The sequence below is a fragment of the Abramis brama genome (assembly GCF_963993115.1).
Source record: "Abramis brama genome assembly, chromosome: 23".
Taxonomy (NCBI): Eukaryota; Metazoa; Chordata; class Actinopteri; order Cypriniformes; family Leuciscidae; genus Abramis; species Abramis brama.
Window position 1 is genome coordinate 18,803,526 of NC_139985.1, and position 20,466 is coordinate 18,823,991.

Consider the following 20,466-nt stretch of genomic DNA (forward strand, 5'->3'; position numbering starts at 1 on the left):
AGCTCAGAGTGTTATGTAATATTGTGTGTGTGTGTGTGTGTCCAAAGAATTCTCTATCTATAACGCTTTTCCGTTTCCGAGTTCCCCACACGAGTCTTAAAACCAAATAAATCTTATTTTTAATGTTGTCTCCGCGGGTGTAATGCAGCGTGGTGGTCAGTGTAGTTCGATTCACATCATAAATGACTCTTTTGAAAGATTATAGTGAATTAAATCAGAAAGAGTCGCCTGTATAGAGAACTATGGCGCCGAAAGCGTAGTCCGACTCCTGTGATTCATTCGAGTCGAACTAATCACTCGTTGAAAAAGACGAATTGACTGACTAAATTTGAGCAAAGGAACTCAATATCATTTCATTAGCCAACATTACAGTGCATAATAATCTGTTAAACATTGTTTGAGAAAGACAATGATCATTGTAAACGTCATCCTCCACGTCATCCTCCACTCCTTGATTAGTAAAATCATAAATGGGCTTCATATTAATTTTCATTTTCTTTTCTTCACCACCTACTACTTACCGATGTGATGACGCATCAGTGATACTGAAATCTGATTGGCTCTATGTTTACATGCGGAAATGTAATTTTTCTAGACTTTATAATATATTAAGATGATGTCCGATTTATCCCCCCTTGTGCCTTTTTGCACGCATTTTGGACAGAAGCAATGACTACAGTCCAGACTGTAAGTGCCTTGCGAAGTCGGTGCTAATTTGCTCAATTGTGAATAGCTATGCAGATTTTGGGCACGAATAATTCCACGGATATAATAACAATAATAATAACAACAATAACTGTTTAATATTAAGTTGGTTACTTTTCAATAAATGTGTTGATATTCGATGTGCGACTTCAGGTGTACGTGCGTGGTTATGAATTATTTGAATTTTATTTGCTATCGCGACGCGTGTTTTGAATTTTGACTGCATTTGTATACACTCGAACTGATCGTTTTCTGAGTTGGTTGAGAGACGAGGCGAACAATTCAGAGATTTTTGCAAAGTATTTTCTATCCAAATCTTGTGAAGCTGAAGCGGAGAAGAGACTTTTATTCTAGAAGATCGGCGCATATATACGCATATATCCTTTACACATTTTTATTTTTTAAAGAGTTCATATTGTTTTTGTGGAGACTTTTATTTAATTGTTCTTTACGTTAGAAGGAGTTTGGCGTTTTATTTCTTTTTTTTGTTTATTATTTTATTATTATTATTATTATTGTTGTTGCATTTCTGAGGAGAGTTGTATTTTGTTCTTTTTGTATTGTTTTTTGTATTGTTTTTATTGCAGATTGGAGGATCGATGGCTCACATGGGGGGAAGAGGAGGTGATTGCTTTGGTTTTTTATTTGTAAATGTATGTTATGGTATAATATTGTTGTACAATGATTGAGTAAGTGTGAAGAAACTTGTGCAAGGTAAATTTGATCCCCCAATTTTCCCAGCTAAGTGATCACATGTATTTGATTCCTTGCATGTGAAATCAACTTTTCAATTTGAGTAACTAAAGTTATCTATTGTAACAATTTGTAATTGTCAATTTGTCAACTGACATTTAGTATTGGTTGTTGTTATTAAACCATTAATACTAACTATGTGAAATAGTATATTAGTAATAGTATTTAGTATGTCTGTTTCTGTTCTGACAGGTCCGGCTCACAGGAAGAAGGAGTGGCAGAGCGGCAGCCAGAAGAGCCCAGATGATGGACGCCTGTCCACTTCATCGGAACACTCTCGCAGAGGTCAGAATAGGCTTTGACCAATTTTTACATTGATTATAAATATTATTACAAAAAAAGAAGAAAAAAAAACAGTTTTTGATGTCTGAAATTTTCCAGACTCATCATCATCTTTGTCCATCTCTGAGGACAATGTGGAGAGGCTGTTATGCAGAGAGTCGTCTAGGCTGAGCAGCAGCGGCTCGTGCAGCGCTGAATGGAGGTGGAGTGGTGATGTTTCGGAGAGCCGAAGCAAACAGGACAGTGGCAGCAGCTGCGGTTTGTCCCGGTCCGACAGCATGGAAGCGTGGTGGCGGTGCCATCCACTCCCGGGTCAAGTTGCCGTCGAGCCGACAGAGACTTCAAGTGGCCGAACTGCTCAGGGTGCCATGGAGAATTCTCCTGTGAACAAGAGCTCAACAGGTGAGACTGAAATAAGGCTGGGCAGTGTAATGTGTACAGATAGAGATTTTGCTATTCCATGCAAAACTGCTTCAAGTTTTTAGCATGTTAATGTCCGGTCACATTTACTGGTGCTCAGCTGAATTTTGCTTTCTGATTTTTTATTTATTTATTTTTTATATATTTTAATTGGAACATTTTCAGAGCATTAAGAGAACATTCAAAAGTAGCATTCCCATAATGCAAAATTATTAAATATAATGTTCCTTTAACCAAGAAAAAACATTTTTGAAACATTGAAAAAAACTGGACGTTATGAACGTTCAGGGAAAATTTAGAAATAACGATTGCTTAACTTAATTAGAAAACTTTATTTATACACACACCAGAAACACGCGCACAGAAAGACGATTCTCAGACAGCATTCCATTCCCAGTAGAATTATATTTCTGACTTATTGCACTTGAATTGTCAAATACTCACAAAATTGTCAAAATGGCCGTCGTGCAGAGGATTACATTATTATTTTATGTGATTAATAAAAATTGTGAAATAAAAGGACTTTTGATATTGTGAAATACGATTTTGGGACATTTATGTAGGCATTTAGCAGAAGTCAGGTGGGTAGCTTGGAAATATTTCCATTACTTTGGATTTTTAACATTACAGATAATAATTTAACAGTAAAATGTAAGTTATGTCATGATATCATTAATTTGACATCAGAGATGTTTCTCTTCATTTCAGAAAAACCTACAAGGAAGAGGAAAAGAATTGGTCGTTTCCTCAACAGGGTATGGACGGCTGTGAAGGGTTTTTTCTGCTGCTGTTGCCACAGTTGTGCTGTGGATGTTGTGGAGCCTTTTCTCCCTACAGCAGATCTGGAGCCAGAGCCTGATCCTGATCCATCATCACCTGATCCATCATCACCTGATCCTGATCCATCATCACCTGATCCTGATCCATCATCCGCTGCACAATATCTCTGCGACGTCGAGCCAAATAATGGTAAATCGCCAGTACTTATTTCTCCGACATTATTTTAAACAGTGTTGTCGTCTTGTTTTCCACTAAAAATATCTTACGGCTTGTTTTCAGAGAATATTCATATTATTTTCCCCATATTAACATTATTTTATCGACACAACCAGGACTGATATTTTATCTCGTATATATTTCCCATATTTTTCTGTTTGTTTTTCAGAGTCCTTTGAGTCTCTCTATAAAGCGGGACAGATGATTGGATGTGGAATGTTTGGCAGTGTGTACAGGGGAACACGCAAATTTGATGGCAAAAAGGTAAATCTTCCCGAATTGTGCAAACATTTTGGTTTTGCGTGCATCAAAACATATTCAAAACATTTACAGATGGTTTAATACTTAGCGCAAGGTCATGTGCTGGAATACTGTTACTGAAACTGTTTTTTTTTTTTTTGGCAGGTTGCCATCAAGCGGATGCGCAAGTTTGACAATTTCCTTTATCTTGATATTGTAAGTCGGCCAAAACCTGAATATGTATTTAGTTGTTTAAGTGCAGCAGATTGCTGTAGTTAATACACTTCAACAGGGCGCACTAGGTGTAAATGTGATTGACAAATAAGCCTAGAGGCACAAAAGAAAAAACTTTGAGCTCTTTTGAGGTTCTTTTCAACGTATCTAAAAAGATCAAAGAAAAGTATGTTTAAAAATGACATGTTTTCGTCAGGTTTTTACCCAGCTTGCCTTCTGTCTACTGCTTTTCTCTAGCCTGGACATCCTGAACCTCTCATTACAGAAGTGGCGCTCCTGCTAATGATGAGACGAGAACCCATAAGCCCCTACGTCATACAACTATTCGAGTGGTTTGAACATCCTCGCAAATTCACTCTCATCATGGAGTTCCCCGAACCCTGCGAGAGCTTGCTGGACTTCATCACTCGTCGTAATCCTGAAGTGTGCGAAACAATAGTATGGGACTTAATGGGACAGGCTGTGCTGGCAGTACAACACTGCATCGAGCATGGCGTTTTTCATAATGACATTCAAGCGCAGAATTTCCTGTTGAAGAGAAGCTCATTATTCCTCAAGCTGATAGACTTTGGCTGCGGTCAGCTATTCAGTAGTGAGGGCTACGAGAGCGACATATACGTTGGTGAGCATTTTGAGAGCGTGGAAACCTGAATGTAGTGACGCTTTAAGAAAAAAAGCTCAACAATGTGCAAATGTCGTACTTACAGGAAGACAGGATCACTGCCCACCTGAAGTCTTCACAGAACCCAGATTCCACGCCGTCCCAGCAAATGTCTGGGCTCTAGGAGTGATGTTTTATCAGATGGTGAACGCATCTCTTCCTTTTTGCAGTGAAACAGAAATCATAGAAGCTAAAGTTACATTTCAGAATTCCAACTTATCCAGAGGTGAGTGAATAATATTGAAAACACTGATAAACACACCGCTTTTAGAAATTCAGCTTTAGTTACAGAAGTGAAAGCCGAAATTCGCTGCATTTATAGGCTACCTTCAAAGATTAAACAGGTCATGAACACGTCAAAGTGAACAGAGCATTGTCTTGCTACACGCTACAAAGCATGCTTCAATACCATACAGCATCATCATGCTCCCATTCAGAAACACACATTTTCAGAAAGACAAATGCAACACCGCTAAAAGTATTCCTAATATGTTGGACCTGAAACATGCCTTCACAAGAGCAAGTAAGAGCTGGGTTTGTGATGTTTAAGTTGGGGACGACGCGATTGCACAAAAGGGGCCTTTGCTAATTCCGCTAGGTGTCGCAGAAACCACATACTTCACTTTTAAAGTAAAGATGAGGAACATTTTACATGATATTAATCACGTTTTAGATGCTGTTTTCATAGATGCCAAGTCACATGGTCATGACTAACCAGCTCTCTCCTTATTAACATTTGTGCAGAATGCAGAGATCTGATTAGCCAGTGCCTAGCCCGGGATCCAACGAAACGGCCCACGTTAGAGCAGATGTCACAACAAATGGATTAGAAATGATCTACTGTAGATCGGAGGAGTTCAGGAGATTCACTCGATCAGTGATTTCAGGTGTGAGGAAGTGTAACAGAGACAGAGGATTATTATCAATTGTTTCTCAAAAAAAAAAAGATGAGAAAACAGTTAGCAAACCATGCATTATATTAAAAACGAAGTCACAGAAGCTGTCTTTTTCAGTTTCAAAGGTATTTTATTCAGTTTCAATTTATATTTTCATTAGTTTCTTGAAAAGTTATGTTCTTTATTATAGGCAAAAAAATAATTCCATAAGATTTGAGGAGGCTGTCGATTGCTCACATGGGAGGAATAGGAGGTGAGTGCTTTAGTTTTTTTTATTTGTTTATGGTATGTTGTTGTACATTGATTAAGTAAATTAATGTGTAGAAACTTGTGCGATGTAAATTTTTATCACATGTATTTGGTTCCTTGCATAAGAAATCAACTTTTCAATTTGAGTAACTAAAGTTATGTATAGTAACAATTTGTAATTGACCACTGACATTGAGTATTGGTTATTATTAAAACATTAATACTATGTGATGTGTGAAATATTCCAGCCTCAGGCCACTCCACTCCAGATCCAGGAGAGCTGCTTTCTCTCAGAGAGCTGGTCAGGAGGTTTGGAGACCCGGTTCCGATGACCGTGATCAGGATCCGCTGCCAGACCCGACCCAGACACCGATCCAGGAGCTTCATGGATATTTAACACAGTCTTTGTCTTCTGAGTTTTCTGTTTCTGTTCTGACAGGTCCGGCTCACAGGAAGAGAGAGTGGCAGAGCGGCAGCCAGAAGAACCCAGATGATGGACGTCCGTTCACTTCATCGAAACACTCAGAATAGGCTTTGACCAATCCTTACATTGATTATTAATATTATCAACAACAACAAAAAAATAAATTTGAAATTCTAAAATTTTCCAGACTCATCATCACCTTTGTCCATCTCTGAGGACAATGTGGAGAGGCGGTTATGCAGAGAGTCGTCTAGGCTGAGCAGCAGCGGCTCGTACAGCGCTGAATGGAGGTGGAGTGGTGATGTTTCGGAGAGCCGAAGCAAACAGGACAGTGGCAGAAGGTGAGGTTTGTCCCGGTCCGACAGCATACTGAGTGAATTTTTTTTTATTTTTATTTTTTATTACCCACCACCTCATATTAAAATGAATTAAATAGTAATAAAAGGGCACACACTATAGCTAAAGTTCAACTTGCTCAGTTAGCTTGGTTCTGGTTCTCAAAATCTCCAATAGCTTGTTCTACATTGTTGCATCTTCATGGATGAGATAACATGCAAATAAATACTGTAGTCCAAAGATTATTCAACCTTCAATGCGTTTTTTTATAATCAATGAACTATTCAACCAATTCTGAGTTTGTCAAAAAGTTGAACTTTCTATATTAGTTGTCAAAATAAATAATTGCAACAGTTCTATCATACCGAAATTAAAAAGGAAAACAAAAGTTCTCTTTTGAATCCTCATGTGCAAGAATGTGAACAAGGCAGAAGTCAACAGCACATCATTTAAAATGTTATGTTTTTCATAATGTAATGTAAACAGAATGTAAAATTAGTTATTTTATGGATTTAAAAATGATCCATTTTTGTTTGTCCTTTACAAATGAACGCAAAATGAATGCATATCTTCTAGTACAAATGCACAGTGCTCACATTTATTTGGACTTTTTGTGTGCAAAAAACCCCCCAAAATACCGACTTTATTCAACTATTCATTTTCTTCTGTGTGGGCGTCTGACGTGAGTTCATGTAGTGTAACAGCACAGCGCAACGTCAGAATGTAGGCTCACTATTGGCCAGCATCACACACATGACCAGCTTCAGCCAATAGTGAGCCTACGTTCTGACCTTGCGCTGTGCTGTTACATTGTCCTTACTAACTTTCTGGGCTGGCAAGTTTCAATAACATAGAAGCCAATGGAGTAGTGAGACAGCTCTTTTAGATTTAATCAAAAATATCTGAATTTGTGTTCCGAAGATGAACGAAAGCCTTACGGGGTTGGAACAACATGAGGGTGAGTAATTACTGACAGAATTTTTATTTTTGGGGTGAACTAACCCTTTAAGTTGTATTACACTATGAAATGTCTGTCTTCTACAGCTGGGACACACGATCCAATAACACATCAAAGCCCAGTCACTCTGTGGACGCCCACACGGCCGAAGTCAACTGCCTGTCCTTCAACCCATACAGCGAGTTTATTCTGGCCAGTGGCTCAGCAGACAAGGTCTGTACATGTTGCGATCTACATAATCACACATGCACACTCATCTGTAGGAAGAATTTGCTTTAGAGATCCGTCCTCATGCGGAGGGGACACAATCCCCTTAAAGAGTTAGTTCACCCAAAAATAGAAATTCTGTCATTAATTTTTCGCCCTCATGTCGTTCCAAACCCATAAGACTTTCGTTCATCTTCAAAGCACAAATTAAGATATTTTTAATGAAATCTTAGAGATTTCTGTCCCTCTATTGACAGTCTACAGAACTACCACTTTGACAAAAAGTTAATAAAGAGATCGTAAAACGAATCCAGATGAATTGAATGGTTTAGTCCAAATGTTCTGAAGAGATTTGATCGCTTTATATGATAAACTGATTGAATTTAGGCTTTTATTCACATATTAACATTCATCAACTCACACATCAGTTGTGGTAAACGGAAGCTCAAGCATGTTCGTTTGACATGCGAGAAACAATGAGGTTCATTCTCGCATGTCAAGTTCGGTTGAGCTTCTGTTTGTGTTTGCTGATCAATGTTTATATATGAATTAAAGCCTAAATTAAATCTGTTTATCATATAAAGCGATCGAGTCTCTTAAAAAAAATTGGACTAAACCGCTCGATTCATATGGATTGGTTTACAATCTTTTTTATAAACTTTTTGAAACATCAAAGTGGTAGTTGTGCAGACAAATCTTTCAGATTTTATCAAAAATATATTTTGTGCTTTGAAGATGAACGGAAGCCTTACGGGTTTGGAACAACATGAGGGTGAGTAATTAATAACAGAATTATCATTTTTGTGTGAACTATCTGTTTAAGCCCAAAGTACACATCAGTTTTGATGTATGCATACAGCCTAATGCATAAGCTTTTAAAGTATAGTCTATTTAATATTGTGCATGATTTAGAAAAAAAATGACATGCTCACTGTTTGTTTATGGCTGTAGACTGTTGCATTGTGGGATCTGCGCAACCTGAAGTTGAAGCTTCACTCTTTTGAGTCACATAAGGATGAAATCTTCCAGGTAACTCAAGATTCTGTTACAATATAACAACATGCAATCCGTTAGCAATAGTGTAGTGATGATGATAATGATAATAATAATGCTGATTCTCTTGACAGGTCCAGTGGTCTCCTCATAACGAGACTATCCTGGCCTCCAGTGGCACAGACAGACGCCTCAATGTTTGGGACCTGAGGTATGGCATTACTACTCTTTTATAATTGATCCTGAAAATATACTTTTTTTCTTTCTTGATGCTCATTCCTGGTTTAATTTGAACCGTTCATTTGTGCTAACTGTATTTGGATCCACAAATGCTTTTATCTTATATTGATTGCTTTGTTACATTTATGTCCTCTAGTAAAATTGGAGAAGAGCAGTCTGCGGAGGACGCCGAGGACGGGCCACCTGAGCTGCTGGTGAGTCGAGATAGATTTGCTGAAAATATTTATTGTGACAGATGGAGCTATAATGATATGATTATTGATAACTATTTCAATACCACAGCAAAAAACACACACTATTGATCACACTCTATTTTAGTATAAAGTTGAATACAAGTGTAAATAACATATTTAATTAATATATATTTTAAAATTTTTGGGGGTTTAAATGTCTCTTATGCTCATCAAAGCTGCATTTATTTGATCAAAAATACAGTTTTTGACAGTAATACTGTGGAATATTACAATTTAAAATAACAGATTTCTATTTAATATAAAATGCTGCAATTCATTCCTGAATAGCCAAGCTGAAATTATCATCATTACTCCGGTCTGCAGAGTTACATGATCCTTCAAAAATCATTCTAATATGCTGATTTGATGGTCAAGATACATTTTTATCAATATTGAAAAAAAGTTGTGTTACTTGATGCATTTTTTTCAGGATTCTGACTGAATAGAAATTCTAAATGAAGAGAATCATTCTGATGAATAGAAAGTTCAAAAGAAAGCATTTATTTAAAATAGAAATCTTTGTAAGAAATGTATTTACTGTCAATTTTGATCAATTTAATACATCCTTTCTGAATAAAAGTATTATTATCTTGAGTAGTGTTGTCAGAAATGGTAAATTTAACTCAAGTTAAATAGGGTCCAATATTAAATTTCTGCCGTATCAACACATCGATACCATCTGCGCTTTATTGCTCTCTGTTCTCTCCGACAGCGAGTTGACACACACACACACACACACACGCACGCCTCCTCTTACTCACTCGTCTCAATGCACTCTGATAGTGTTGGTGTTATAGCGCATGAATTTCAATGTGGGATTGTGGGTATAGCGCATCATTTTACTACTACTCACAGATTTCACAGTCACAGTCAAAGCGCACACACATAAAGCTGCCTCTTAAACAGCTTGAGAAAATTGTCAAAATGCTCATCTTGGCGAGTATTTACATAAACGCAGTCGGCTGTGTCTTGATTGAAGGTAAACCGAAGAAAATGGATGTGTATCGGTGTATTGGATCCATGCATTCAGTCTTAATGTGACAGCAGCCTAATATTCCTGTTAATCAATGAACAAAAGAAAAGAGAAAATCACTCGCTGAATAACTTTTAACTTTAATTGTAAGGATTAATCTGTATTTATTTTTTACAATGAAGAAAATCCAGTGTTATTTTACATTTGATTACTTCAATTTCTGTAGTATTTCTTACCTGAATACTACTATTAGACTTACAGTACCTGAAAAACATAAAGCACTATTTCTTCCATTTGTATATTTATTCTATTGTATTTATTTGTGCTATTGTTTGTGATTTTGTTTCTTTTTTTCTTATTTTATTATTGACTGTTTGTATTTTTATGTAAATGAAATTTAAAGTTTGAAACCAAGCTTCCTTGTGCGCTGTGTAAGCTATTGCGCAACAACATTACCCCATTGTAAAAACACAAATACATTGAGTGAGCAAGCATTTAAGTGAGATAATTGTAATGGTAATGGATTAAGTATAAAATATAGAATCAAAATTAGATTCAAAATCTTGTCTCTTTAGAAGCCTTGGATTAAACCGCTTGATTCATGTGGATTACTGTTATGATGTGTATCGTTATTGAAGCTTGAAAATATTGATAGAATTTCAATGCATGTACAATTTTGCATGCCAGTTTTGACAGTCTAATAATCCACTTTTGTTTGTTTTGGCAGTTCATTCATGGTGGGCACACAGCTAAGATCTCAGATTTCTCCTGGAACCCAAATGAACCCTGGGTAATCTGTTCTGTGTCAGAGGACAACATTATGCAAGTATGGCAGATGGTAAGTACAGCAAAACTGTACATTCTTAAGATTTCCATTTATTTATGTATTTGATATTAGGACTTTGCACTGATATCATAAACTTCTCTCGTTTAGGCTGAGAACATCTACAATGATGAAGAGCCAGACACCCCCGCGTCGGAGCTGGAGGGACAGGCGTCATAACTGATCTCATTAAAAATCTACAACCCTTTCATGGCTTCTTACTCCAGCGTTTGCTTTTCAGCATTATTCAGTAAAATCCATCCTCTTACTTTCTACTCCATACATAGCAGATACTTTATCATCACAGGGTCCTTCTGTAGACTAAAAGGTTCAGCCCACACCCAGTAGGGAAGTTTGTCCTCAGATGGTTTGGAGAAAGACTGCACCACTTGTTCAATCACTTCTGAGAAGTTACGGCCTGGTGTGGCTCGTCACAATTCTAAATTTGTTTTTGTGCATAAACCTTGGTGTCAATTTGCAATAAATCTTTTGTAATAACTTTTAGAATGATTTTGTATTCCTAAATTGTTGATAATTTTCTGTACTTAATTCACTTATGAAAATAAACTACAGATCAACTGTTTTTTTTGTTTAGAAATGTCAGACTTTCTCATTGATCTTTGTGTGTGTTTTTAAAATTAGATTTGAATGTATTAAAATTGGGGAAAGGGGGGATTAGTGTATACTGAGCAAAATCTGCATAGCTGGCCTACAACCAATCAAATCACTGTGCGATAAGGCCTAGGGTGGGCTATGTTCTAAAAGTAACCAATCAAATCACTTTCCTGGGTTTTCAATGTGTCCTGTCCTCCAATAGTGGTCTGGGTAATGGGAGGAAGGGGGGAAGGCCAAAAGGTGCACAAAGGTGTGAAAATGTTCTCTTGAAAAAACCTTTGATGGGATTACTTGCCATGGCAACAAATGGCTGTAGCACGGAAGTATACGTCCACAACATACATCCGATTTGGTATCATTTCGGATGCATACGGATATATACAGACCATAGACTGTAAAAAAAGATGGACGACGCCCCTTCGCTCTCTTCCATTGATGAGAACTGAAGCCGCCAGAGTCCCGATATGGCGCTGACATATTGGTTCTTGAGTCTGCGCAGTAGCGATCTCGGGACCAGACATGCGCAGTAGTGAGCAGGAAGTAAAGCCGCGAAATCAACGCTCCGCCCTCACTCTCGCAGAACGCACTCAGGGAGAGTGGATTCTGCACACTTTTTTAAAAATTGATTGCAGTACGACAAGAGGCTTGTTAAAATAAAGTAAATACAATCTCCTCAGTCCTCCGAAGATCCCGAAAAAAATGTCCGTTGGTGCTTCAGTGACTACTTCGCTCGAGAACCTGTCAATCACAGCTGTCAATCATGACGTTACACCACCGCATCACGTAACTAACTAAAAACCAACTTATTTTTGAAACAGACACTTGAACTTACATCAGCGTGATAAAAATGACAGCAAATTAAAGAAACCACCTTTGGAAAAAAGATATTTGAAGTGTAATTTAATTGTTTAGTTGGTCTCACGTCCCGTTGAATAACACGGGGAGGCGGGGCTTATGACCTATACTAGGACCAGTCACCGGGGGGCGATCGAGACGTTTTGGCTTCACTTTTCAGGGCTTGTGCGGCACGCTTGATACAGACCCATGGAATTTGAGCTATCCGGCCAGTATACTCCTGGATTCTTCCGAATTTCAGCAGTGTATACAGGAGTATACTGGTCTGGATACACCTCTTTTCATGCAGTGTGGGGGTGCTGTTTTCACAGAATTGTAAATGCAACGCATATGTTTGTTCATTAAAATGTATTATTTTTTAGCATTTAGTAATTTATTTGTAATAAACACTTTAAGTGGGCTATTTAAAAATTGTTATTTATATGTTAAATTATCTTTTTAAAACATAAGCTCAGAGTGTTATGTAATATTGTGTGTGTGTGTGTGTCGAAAGAATTTGTCCGCAGCTGCTCAAAAAACAACCCCAGTCAAAATCCCCACTGTCAGTGTTTTGTAAGGAACATGCAAATATGTAAAATATAGCAGGAGACATTTTAATTGTTTACTAATAAAACAGTTATTTTTTATGTCAGTGTCTGTCGGCTAGACAGATGAAGTTGACGACTCGCGATCTTCGCAGCGCCAGAGAGAAATGCACATTTCTTACGAATTACATAAGCAGCGCAGTCTGTTTTCTTTCGTTTTGAATTGTTCCGCTAAAGAGTAGACATTTCAAGCTAGATATATGTCTCAGGTCTGTGAGGCAATAGGCTATACCTTATAGGCCTTCGCTGAGTCTCGGTTCATTTATGAGAACCATATGCATATAGAACTATATTCTTTGCAGCTTCTCTATCTATAACGCTTTTCCGTTTCCGAGTTCCCCACACGAGTCTTAAAACCAAATAAATCTTATTTTTAATGTTGTCTCCGCGGGTGTAATGCAGCGTGGTGGTCAGTGTAGTTCGATTCACATCATAAATGACTCTTTTGAAAGATTATAGTGAATTAAATCAGAAAGAGTCGCCTGTATAGAGAACTATGGCGCCGAAAGCGTAGTCCGACTCCTGTGATTCATTCGAGTCGAACTAATCACTCGTTGAAAAAGACGAATTGACTGACTAAATTTGAGCAAAGGAACTCAATATCATTTCATTAGCCAACATTACAGTGCATAATAATCTGTTAAACATTGTTTGAGAAAGACAATGATCATTGTAAACGTCATCCTCCACGTCATCCTCCACTCCTTGATTAGTAAAATCATAAATGGGCTTCATATTAATTTTCATTTTCTTTTCTTCACCACCTACTACTTACCGATGTGATGACGCATCAGTGATACTGAAATCTGATTGGCTCTATGTTTACATGCGGAAATGTAATTTTTCTAGACTTTATAATATATTAAGATGATGTCCGATTTATCCCCCCTTGTGCCTTTTTGCACGCATTTTGGACAGAAGCAATGACTACAGTCCAGACTGTAAGTGCCTTGCGAAGTCGGTGCTAATTTGCTCAATTGTGAATAGCTATGCAGATTTTGGGCACGAATAATTCCACGGATATAATAACAATAATAATAACAACAATAACTGTTTAATATTAAGTTGGTTACTTTTCAATAAATGTGTTGATATTCGATGTGCGACTTCAGGTGTACGTGCGTGGTTATGAATTATTTGAATTTTATTTGCTATCGCGACGCGTGTTTTGAATTTTGACTGCATTTGTATACACTCGAACTGATCGTTTTCTGAGTTGGTTGAGAGACGAGGCGAACAATTCAGAGATTTTTGCAAAGTATTTTCTATCCAAATCTTGTGAAGCTGAAGCGGAGAAGAGACTTTTATTCTAGAAGATCGGCGCATATATACGCATATATCCTTTACACATTTTTATTTTTTAAAGAGTTCATATTGTTTTTGTGGAGACTTTTATTTAATTGTTCTTTACGTTAGAAGGAGTTTGGCGTTTTATTTCTTTTTTTTGTTTATTATTTTATTATTATTATTATTATTGTTGTTGCATTTCTGAGGAGAGTTGTATTTTGTTCTTTTTGTATTGTTTTTTGTATTGTTTTTATTGCAGATTGGAGGATCGATGGCTCACATGGGGGGAAGAGGAGGTGATTGCTTTGGTTTTTTATTTGTAAATGTATGTTATGGTATAATATTGTTGTACAATGATTGAGTAAGTGTGAAGAAACTTGTGCAAGGTAAATTTGATCCCCCAATTTTCCCAGCTAAGTGATCACATGTATTTGATTCCTTGCATGTGAAATCAACTTTTCAATTTGAGTAACTAAAGTTATCTATTGTAACAATTTGTAATTGTCAATTTGTCAACTGACATTTAGTATTGGTTGTTGTTATTAAACCATTAATACTAACTATGTGAAATAGTATATTAGTAATAGTATTTAGTATGTCTGTTTCTGTTCTGACAGGTCCGGCTCAGAGGAAGAAGGAGTGGCAGAGCGGCAGCCAGAAGAGCCCAGATGATGGACGCCTGTCCACTTCATCGGAACACTCTCGCAGAGGTCAGAATAGGCTTTGACCAATTTTTACATTGATTATAAATATTATTACAAAAAAAGAAGAAAAAAAAACAGTTTTTGATGTCTGAAATTTTCCAGACTCATCATCATCTTTGTCCATCTCTGAGGACAATGTGGAGAGGCTGTTATGCAGAGAGTCGTCTAGGCTGAGCAGCAGCGGCTCGTACAGCGCTGAATGGAGGTGGAGTGGTGATGTTTCGGAGAGCCGAAGCGAACAGGACAGTGGCAGCAGCTGCGGTTTGTCCCGGTCCGACAGCATGGAAGCGTGGTGGCGGTGCCATCCACTCCCGGGTCAAGTTGCCGTCGAGCCGACAGAGACTTCAAGTGGCCGAACTGCTCAGGGTGCCATGGAGAATTCTCCTGTGAACAAGAGCTCAACAGGTGAGACTGAAATAAGGCTGGGCAGTGTAATGTGTACAGATAGAGATTTTGCTATTCCATGCAAAACTGCTTCAAGTTTTTAGCATGTTAATGTCCGGTCACATTTACTGGTGCTCAGCTGAATTTTGCTTTCTGATTTTTTTTTATTTTTTTTTAATATATTTTAATTGGAACATTTTCAGAGCATTAAGAGAACATTCAAAAGTAGCATTCCCATAATGCAAAATTATTAAATATAATGTTCCTTTAACCAAGAAAAAACATTTTTGAAACATTGAAAAAAACTGGACGTTATGAACGTTCAGGGAAAATTTAGAAATAACGATTGCTTAACTTAATTAGAAAACTTTATTTATACACACACCAGAAACACGCGCACAGAAAGACGATTCTCAGACAGCATTCCATTCCCAGTAGAATTATATTTCTGACTTATTGCACTTGAATTGTCAAATACTCACAAAATTGTCAAAATGGCCGTCGTGCAGAGGATTACATTATTATTTTATGTGATTAATAAAAATTGTGAAATAAAAGGACTTTTGATATTGTGAAATACGATTTTGGGACATTTATGCAAGCATTTAGCAGAAGTCAGGTGGGTAGCTTGGAAATATTTCCATTACTTTGGATTTTTAACATTACAGATAATAATTTAACAGTAAAATGTAAGTTATGTCATGATATCATTAATTTGACATCAGAGATGTTTCTCTTCATTTCAGAAAAACCTACAAGGAAGAGGAAAAGAATTGGTCGTTTCCTCAACAGGGTATGGACGGCTGTGAAGGGTTTTTTCTGCTGCTGTTGCCACAGTTGTGCTGTGGATGTTGTGGAGCCTTTTCTCCCTACAGCAGATCTGGAGCCAGAGCCTGATCCTGATCCATCATCACCTGATCCATCATCACCTGATCCTGATCCATCATCCGCTGCACAATATCTCTGCGACGTCGAGCCAAATAATGGTAAATCGCCAGTCCTTATTTCTCCGACATTATTTTAAACAGTGTTGTCGTCTTGTTTTCCACTAAAAATATCTTACGGCTTGTTTTCAGAGAATATTCATATTATTTTCCCCATATTAACATTATTTTATCGACACAACCAGGACTGATATTTTATCTCGTATATATTTCCCATATTTTTCTGTTTGTTTTTCAGAGTCCTTTGAGTCTCTCTATAAAGCGGGACAGATGATTGGATGTGGAATGTTTGGCAGTGTGTACAGGGGAACACGCAAATTTGATGGCAAAAAGGTAAATCTTCCCGAATTGTGCAAACATTTTGGTTTTGCGTGCATCAAAACATATTCAAAACATTTACAGATGGTTTAATACTTAGCGCAAGGTCATGTGCTGGAATACTGTTACTGAAACTCTTTTTTTTTTTTTGGCAGGTTGCCATCAAGCGGATGCGCAAGTTTGACAATTTCCTTTATCTTGATATTGTAAGTCGGCCAAAACCTGAATATGTATTTAGTTGTTTAAGTGCAGATTGCTGTAGTTAATACACTTCAACAGGGCGCACTAGGTGTAAATGTGATTGACAAATAAGTCTAGAGGCACAAAAGAAAAAACTTTGAGCTCTTTTGAGGTTCTTTTCAACGTATCTAAAAAGATCAAAGAAAAGTATGTTTAAAAATGACATGTTTTCGTCAGGTTTTTACCCAGCTTGCCTTCTGTCTACTGCTTTTCTCTAGCCTGGACATCCAGAACCTCTCATTACAGAAGTGGCGCTCCTGCTAATGATGAGACGAGAACCCATAAGCCCCTACGTCATACAACTATTCGAGTGGTTTGAACATCCTCGCAAATTCACTCTCATCATGGAGTTCCCCGAACCCTGCGAGAGCTTGCTGGACTTCATCACTCGTCATAATCCTGAAGTGTGCGAAACAATAGTATGGGACTTAATGGGACAGGCTGTGCTGGCAGTACAACACTGCATCGAGCATGGCGTTTTTCATAATGACATTCAAGCGCAGAATTTCCTGTTGAAGAGAAGCTCATTATTCCTCAAGCTGATAGACTTTGGCTGCGGTCAGCTATTCAGTAGTGAGGGCTACGAGAGCGACATATACGTTGGTGAGCATTTTGAGAGCGTGGAAACCTGAATGTAGTGACGCTTTAAGAAAAAAAGCTCAACAATGTGCAAATGTCGTACTTACAGGAAGACAGGATCACTGCCCACCTGAAGTCTTCACAGAACCCAGATTCCACGCCGTCCCAGCAAATGTCTGGGCTCTAGGAGTGATGTTTTATCAGATGGTGAACGCATCTCTTCCTTTTTGCAGTGAAACAGAAATCATAGAAGCTAAAGTTACATTTCAGAATTCCAACTTATCCAGAGGTGAGTGAATAATATTGAAAACACTGATAAACACACCGCTTTTAGAAATTCAGCTTTAGTTACAGAAGTGAAAGCCGAAATTCGCTGCATTTATAGGCTACCTTCAAAGATTAAACAGGTCATGAACACGTCAAAGTGAACAGAGCATTGTCTTGCTACACGCTACAAAGCATGCTTCAATACCATACAGCATCATCATGCTCCCATTCAGAAACACACATTTTCAGAAAGACAAATGCAACACAGCTAAAAGTATTCCTAATATGTTGGACCTGAAACATGCCTTCACAAGAGCAAGTAAGAGCTGGGTTTGTGATGTTTAAGTTGGGGACGACGCGATTGCACAAAAGGGGCCTTTGCTAATTCCGCTAGGTGTCGCAGAAACCACATACTTCACTTTTAAAGTAAAGATGAGGAACATTTTACATGATATTAATCACGTTTTAGATGCTGTTTTCATAGATGCCAAGTCACATGGTCATGACTAACCAGCTCTCTCCTTATTAACATTTGTGCAGAATGCAGAGATCTGATTAGCCAGTGCCTAGCCCGGGATCCAACGAAACGGCCCACGTTAGAGCAGATGTCACAACAAATGGATTAGAAATGATCTACTGTAGGTCGGAGGAGTTCAGGAGATTCACTCGATCAGTGATTTCAGGTGTGAGGAAGTGTAACAGAGACAGAGGATTATTATCAATTGTTTCTCAAAAAAAAGATGAGAAAACAGTTAGCAAACCATGCATTATACTAAAAACGAAGTCACAGAAGCTGTCTTTTTCAGTTTCAAAGGTATTTTATTCAGTTTCAATTTATATTTTCATTAGTTTCTTGAAAAGTTATGTTCTTTATTATAGGCACAAAAATAATTCCATAAGATTTGAGGAGGCTGTCGATTGCTCACATGGGAGGAATAGGAGGTGAGTGCTTTAGTTTTTTTTATTTGTTTATGGTATGTTGTTGTACATTGATTAAGTAAATTAATGTGTAGAAACTTGTGCGATGTAAATTTTATCACATGTATTTGGTTCCTTGCATAAGAAATCAACTTTTCAATTTGAGTAACTAAAGTTATGTATAGTAACAATTTGTAATTGACCACTGACATTGAGTATTGGTTATTATTTAAAACATTAATACTATGTGATGTGTGAAATATTCCAGCCTCAGGCCGCTCCAGTCCAGATCCAGGAGAGCTGCTTTCTCTCAGAGAGCTGGTCAGGAGGTTTGGAGACCCGGTTCCGATGACCGTGATCAGGATCCGCTGCCAGACCCGACCCAGACACCGATCCAGGAGCTTCATGGATATTTAACACAGTCTTTGTCTTCTGAGTTTTCTGTTTCTGTTCTGACAGGTCCGGCTCACAGGAAGAGAGAGTGGCAGAGCGGCAGCCAGAAGAACCCAGATGATGGACGTCCGTTCACTTCATCGAAACACTCAGAATAGGCTTTGACCAGTCCCTACATTGATTATTAATATTGTCAACAACAACAAAAAAATAAATTTGAAATTCTAAAATTTTCCAGACTCATCATCACCTTTGTCCATCTCTGAGGACAATGTGGAGAGGCGGTTATGCAGAGAGTCGTCTAGGCTGAGCAGCAGCGGCTCGTACAGCGCTGAATGGAGGTGGAGTGGTGATGTTTCGGAGAGCCGAAGCAAACAGGACAGTGGCAGAAGTTGAGGTTTGTCCCGGTCCGACAGTGAATTTTATCTATTTTTTTTTATTACCCACCACCTCATATTAAAATGAATTAAATAGTAATAAAAGGGCACACACTATAGCTCAAGTTCAACTTGCTCAGTTAGCTTGGTTCTGGTTCTCAAAATCTCCAATAGCTTGTTTTACATTGTTGCATCTTCATGGATGAGATAACATGCAGATAAATACTGTAGTCCAAAGATTATTCAACCTTCAATGCGTTTTTTTATAATCAATGAACTATTCAACCAATTCTGAGTTTGTCAAAAAAAAGTTTAACTTTCTATATTAGTTGTCAAAATAAATAATTGCAACAGTTCTATCATACCGAAATTAAAAAGGAAAACAAAAGTTCTCTTTTGAATCCCCATGTGCAAGAATGTGAACAAGGCAGAAGTCAACAGCACATACTGTAAAATGTTATGTTTTTCATAATGTAATGTAAACAGAATGTAAAATTAGTTATTTTATGGATTTAAAAATTATCCATTTTTGTTTGTCCTTTGCAAATGAACGCAAAATGAATGCATATCTTCTAGTACAAATGCACAGTGCTCACATTTATTTGGACATTAAAACATTACATATCAGTTTGTGCCTTATATTGTGATCTCACATAGCAGAATATTTGAATCCAGACACATGTGACGCATAGTATAACAAATACATGCATGCAGTTTTGACAGCTTTAATCGCCTCTTTGATTCTTACATGAGTTAATTAACGACAACTACGGCTACAGCACGCCGCATTTGCGCGTAATGTGCAAGCACAGTACAACGGCTGTCAGCCGTATGACAGAAAAGTTAGTTTTACTGACATTTGGCCTGATAACATCTCATCTTACCGAAGATAGCCAACTGAATAAGGACATATATGTAATATTTCTGTTCCTCAAATAAAGCTTTCAAATGGTTTCAGAAGCTTCAAAATATAATGCACGAAAAGCTTATGGTGCTTTTATAGTAGTTTTTTGTCTTTTATAGAGCTTGTGAGTAACAACCATAACTCACAGTATCGGAATATCCGTTCCATGACTGACCGATACCCAATCCGAATCTTGATTTTAAGTATTGGATTAACTCATCCCTACTTAAAACTTGTATGATGTAGGATCATCTGTTGTTCTTCAACTCTAGACAATCTGTCTGTGGGATATCAGTGCCGTTCCAAAGGAGGGGAAGATAGTAGATGCCAAGACCATCTTCACAGGGCACACAGCTGTGGTGGAGGTTGTGTCCTGGCACCTACTACATGAATCGCTGTTTGGCTCTGTGGCTGATGACCAGAAACTCTTGATGTGAGTAAGCAAGACGTACTGTTCTCCCTCTGCTGTGCAGG

General features: G+C 37.7%; 2 protein-coding genes across 2 annotated transcripts; both read left to right on the plus strand.

Annotated features, from left to right (window-relative positions):
* The first annotated feature begins 995 nt into the window (after positions 1–995).
* LOC311074202 (serine/threonine-protein kinase pim-2-like) lies at positions 996–5,614 on the plus strand. Its single transcript, XM_084100613.1, has 8 exons — positions 996–2,142; positions 2,869–3,129; positions 3,326–3,420; positions 3,562–3,612; positions 3,868–4,252; positions 4,338–4,517; positions 5,036–5,178; positions 5,378–5,614. The coding sequence occupies exons 1-7, from the start codon at positions 2,019–2,021 to the stop codon at positions 5,119–5,121; spliced, it is 1,182 nt and encodes a 393-aa protein (XP_083956739.1). The 5' UTR covers positions 996–2,018; the 3' UTR covers positions 5,122–5,178; positions 5,378–5,614.
* Positions 5,615–14,235: 8,621 nt separating this feature from the next.
* Positions 14,236–18,157, plus strand: LOC311074601 (serine/threonine-protein kinase pim-2-like; the record flags this gene model as incomplete). The annotated part of the gene is made up of 9 exons (XM_084101305.1): positions 14,236–14,260; positions 14,582–14,674; positions 14,771–15,073; positions 15,799–16,038; positions 16,235–16,329; positions 16,470–16,520; positions 16,773–17,157; positions 17,243–17,422; positions 17,941–18,157. The coding sequence occupies 9 exons, from the start codon at positions 14,236–14,238 to the stop codon at positions 18,024–18,026; spliced, it is 1,458 nt and encodes a 485-aa protein (XP_083957431.1). The 3' UTR covers positions 18,027–18,157.
* Between the last annotated feature and the right edge of the window lie 2,309 nt (positions 18,158–20,466).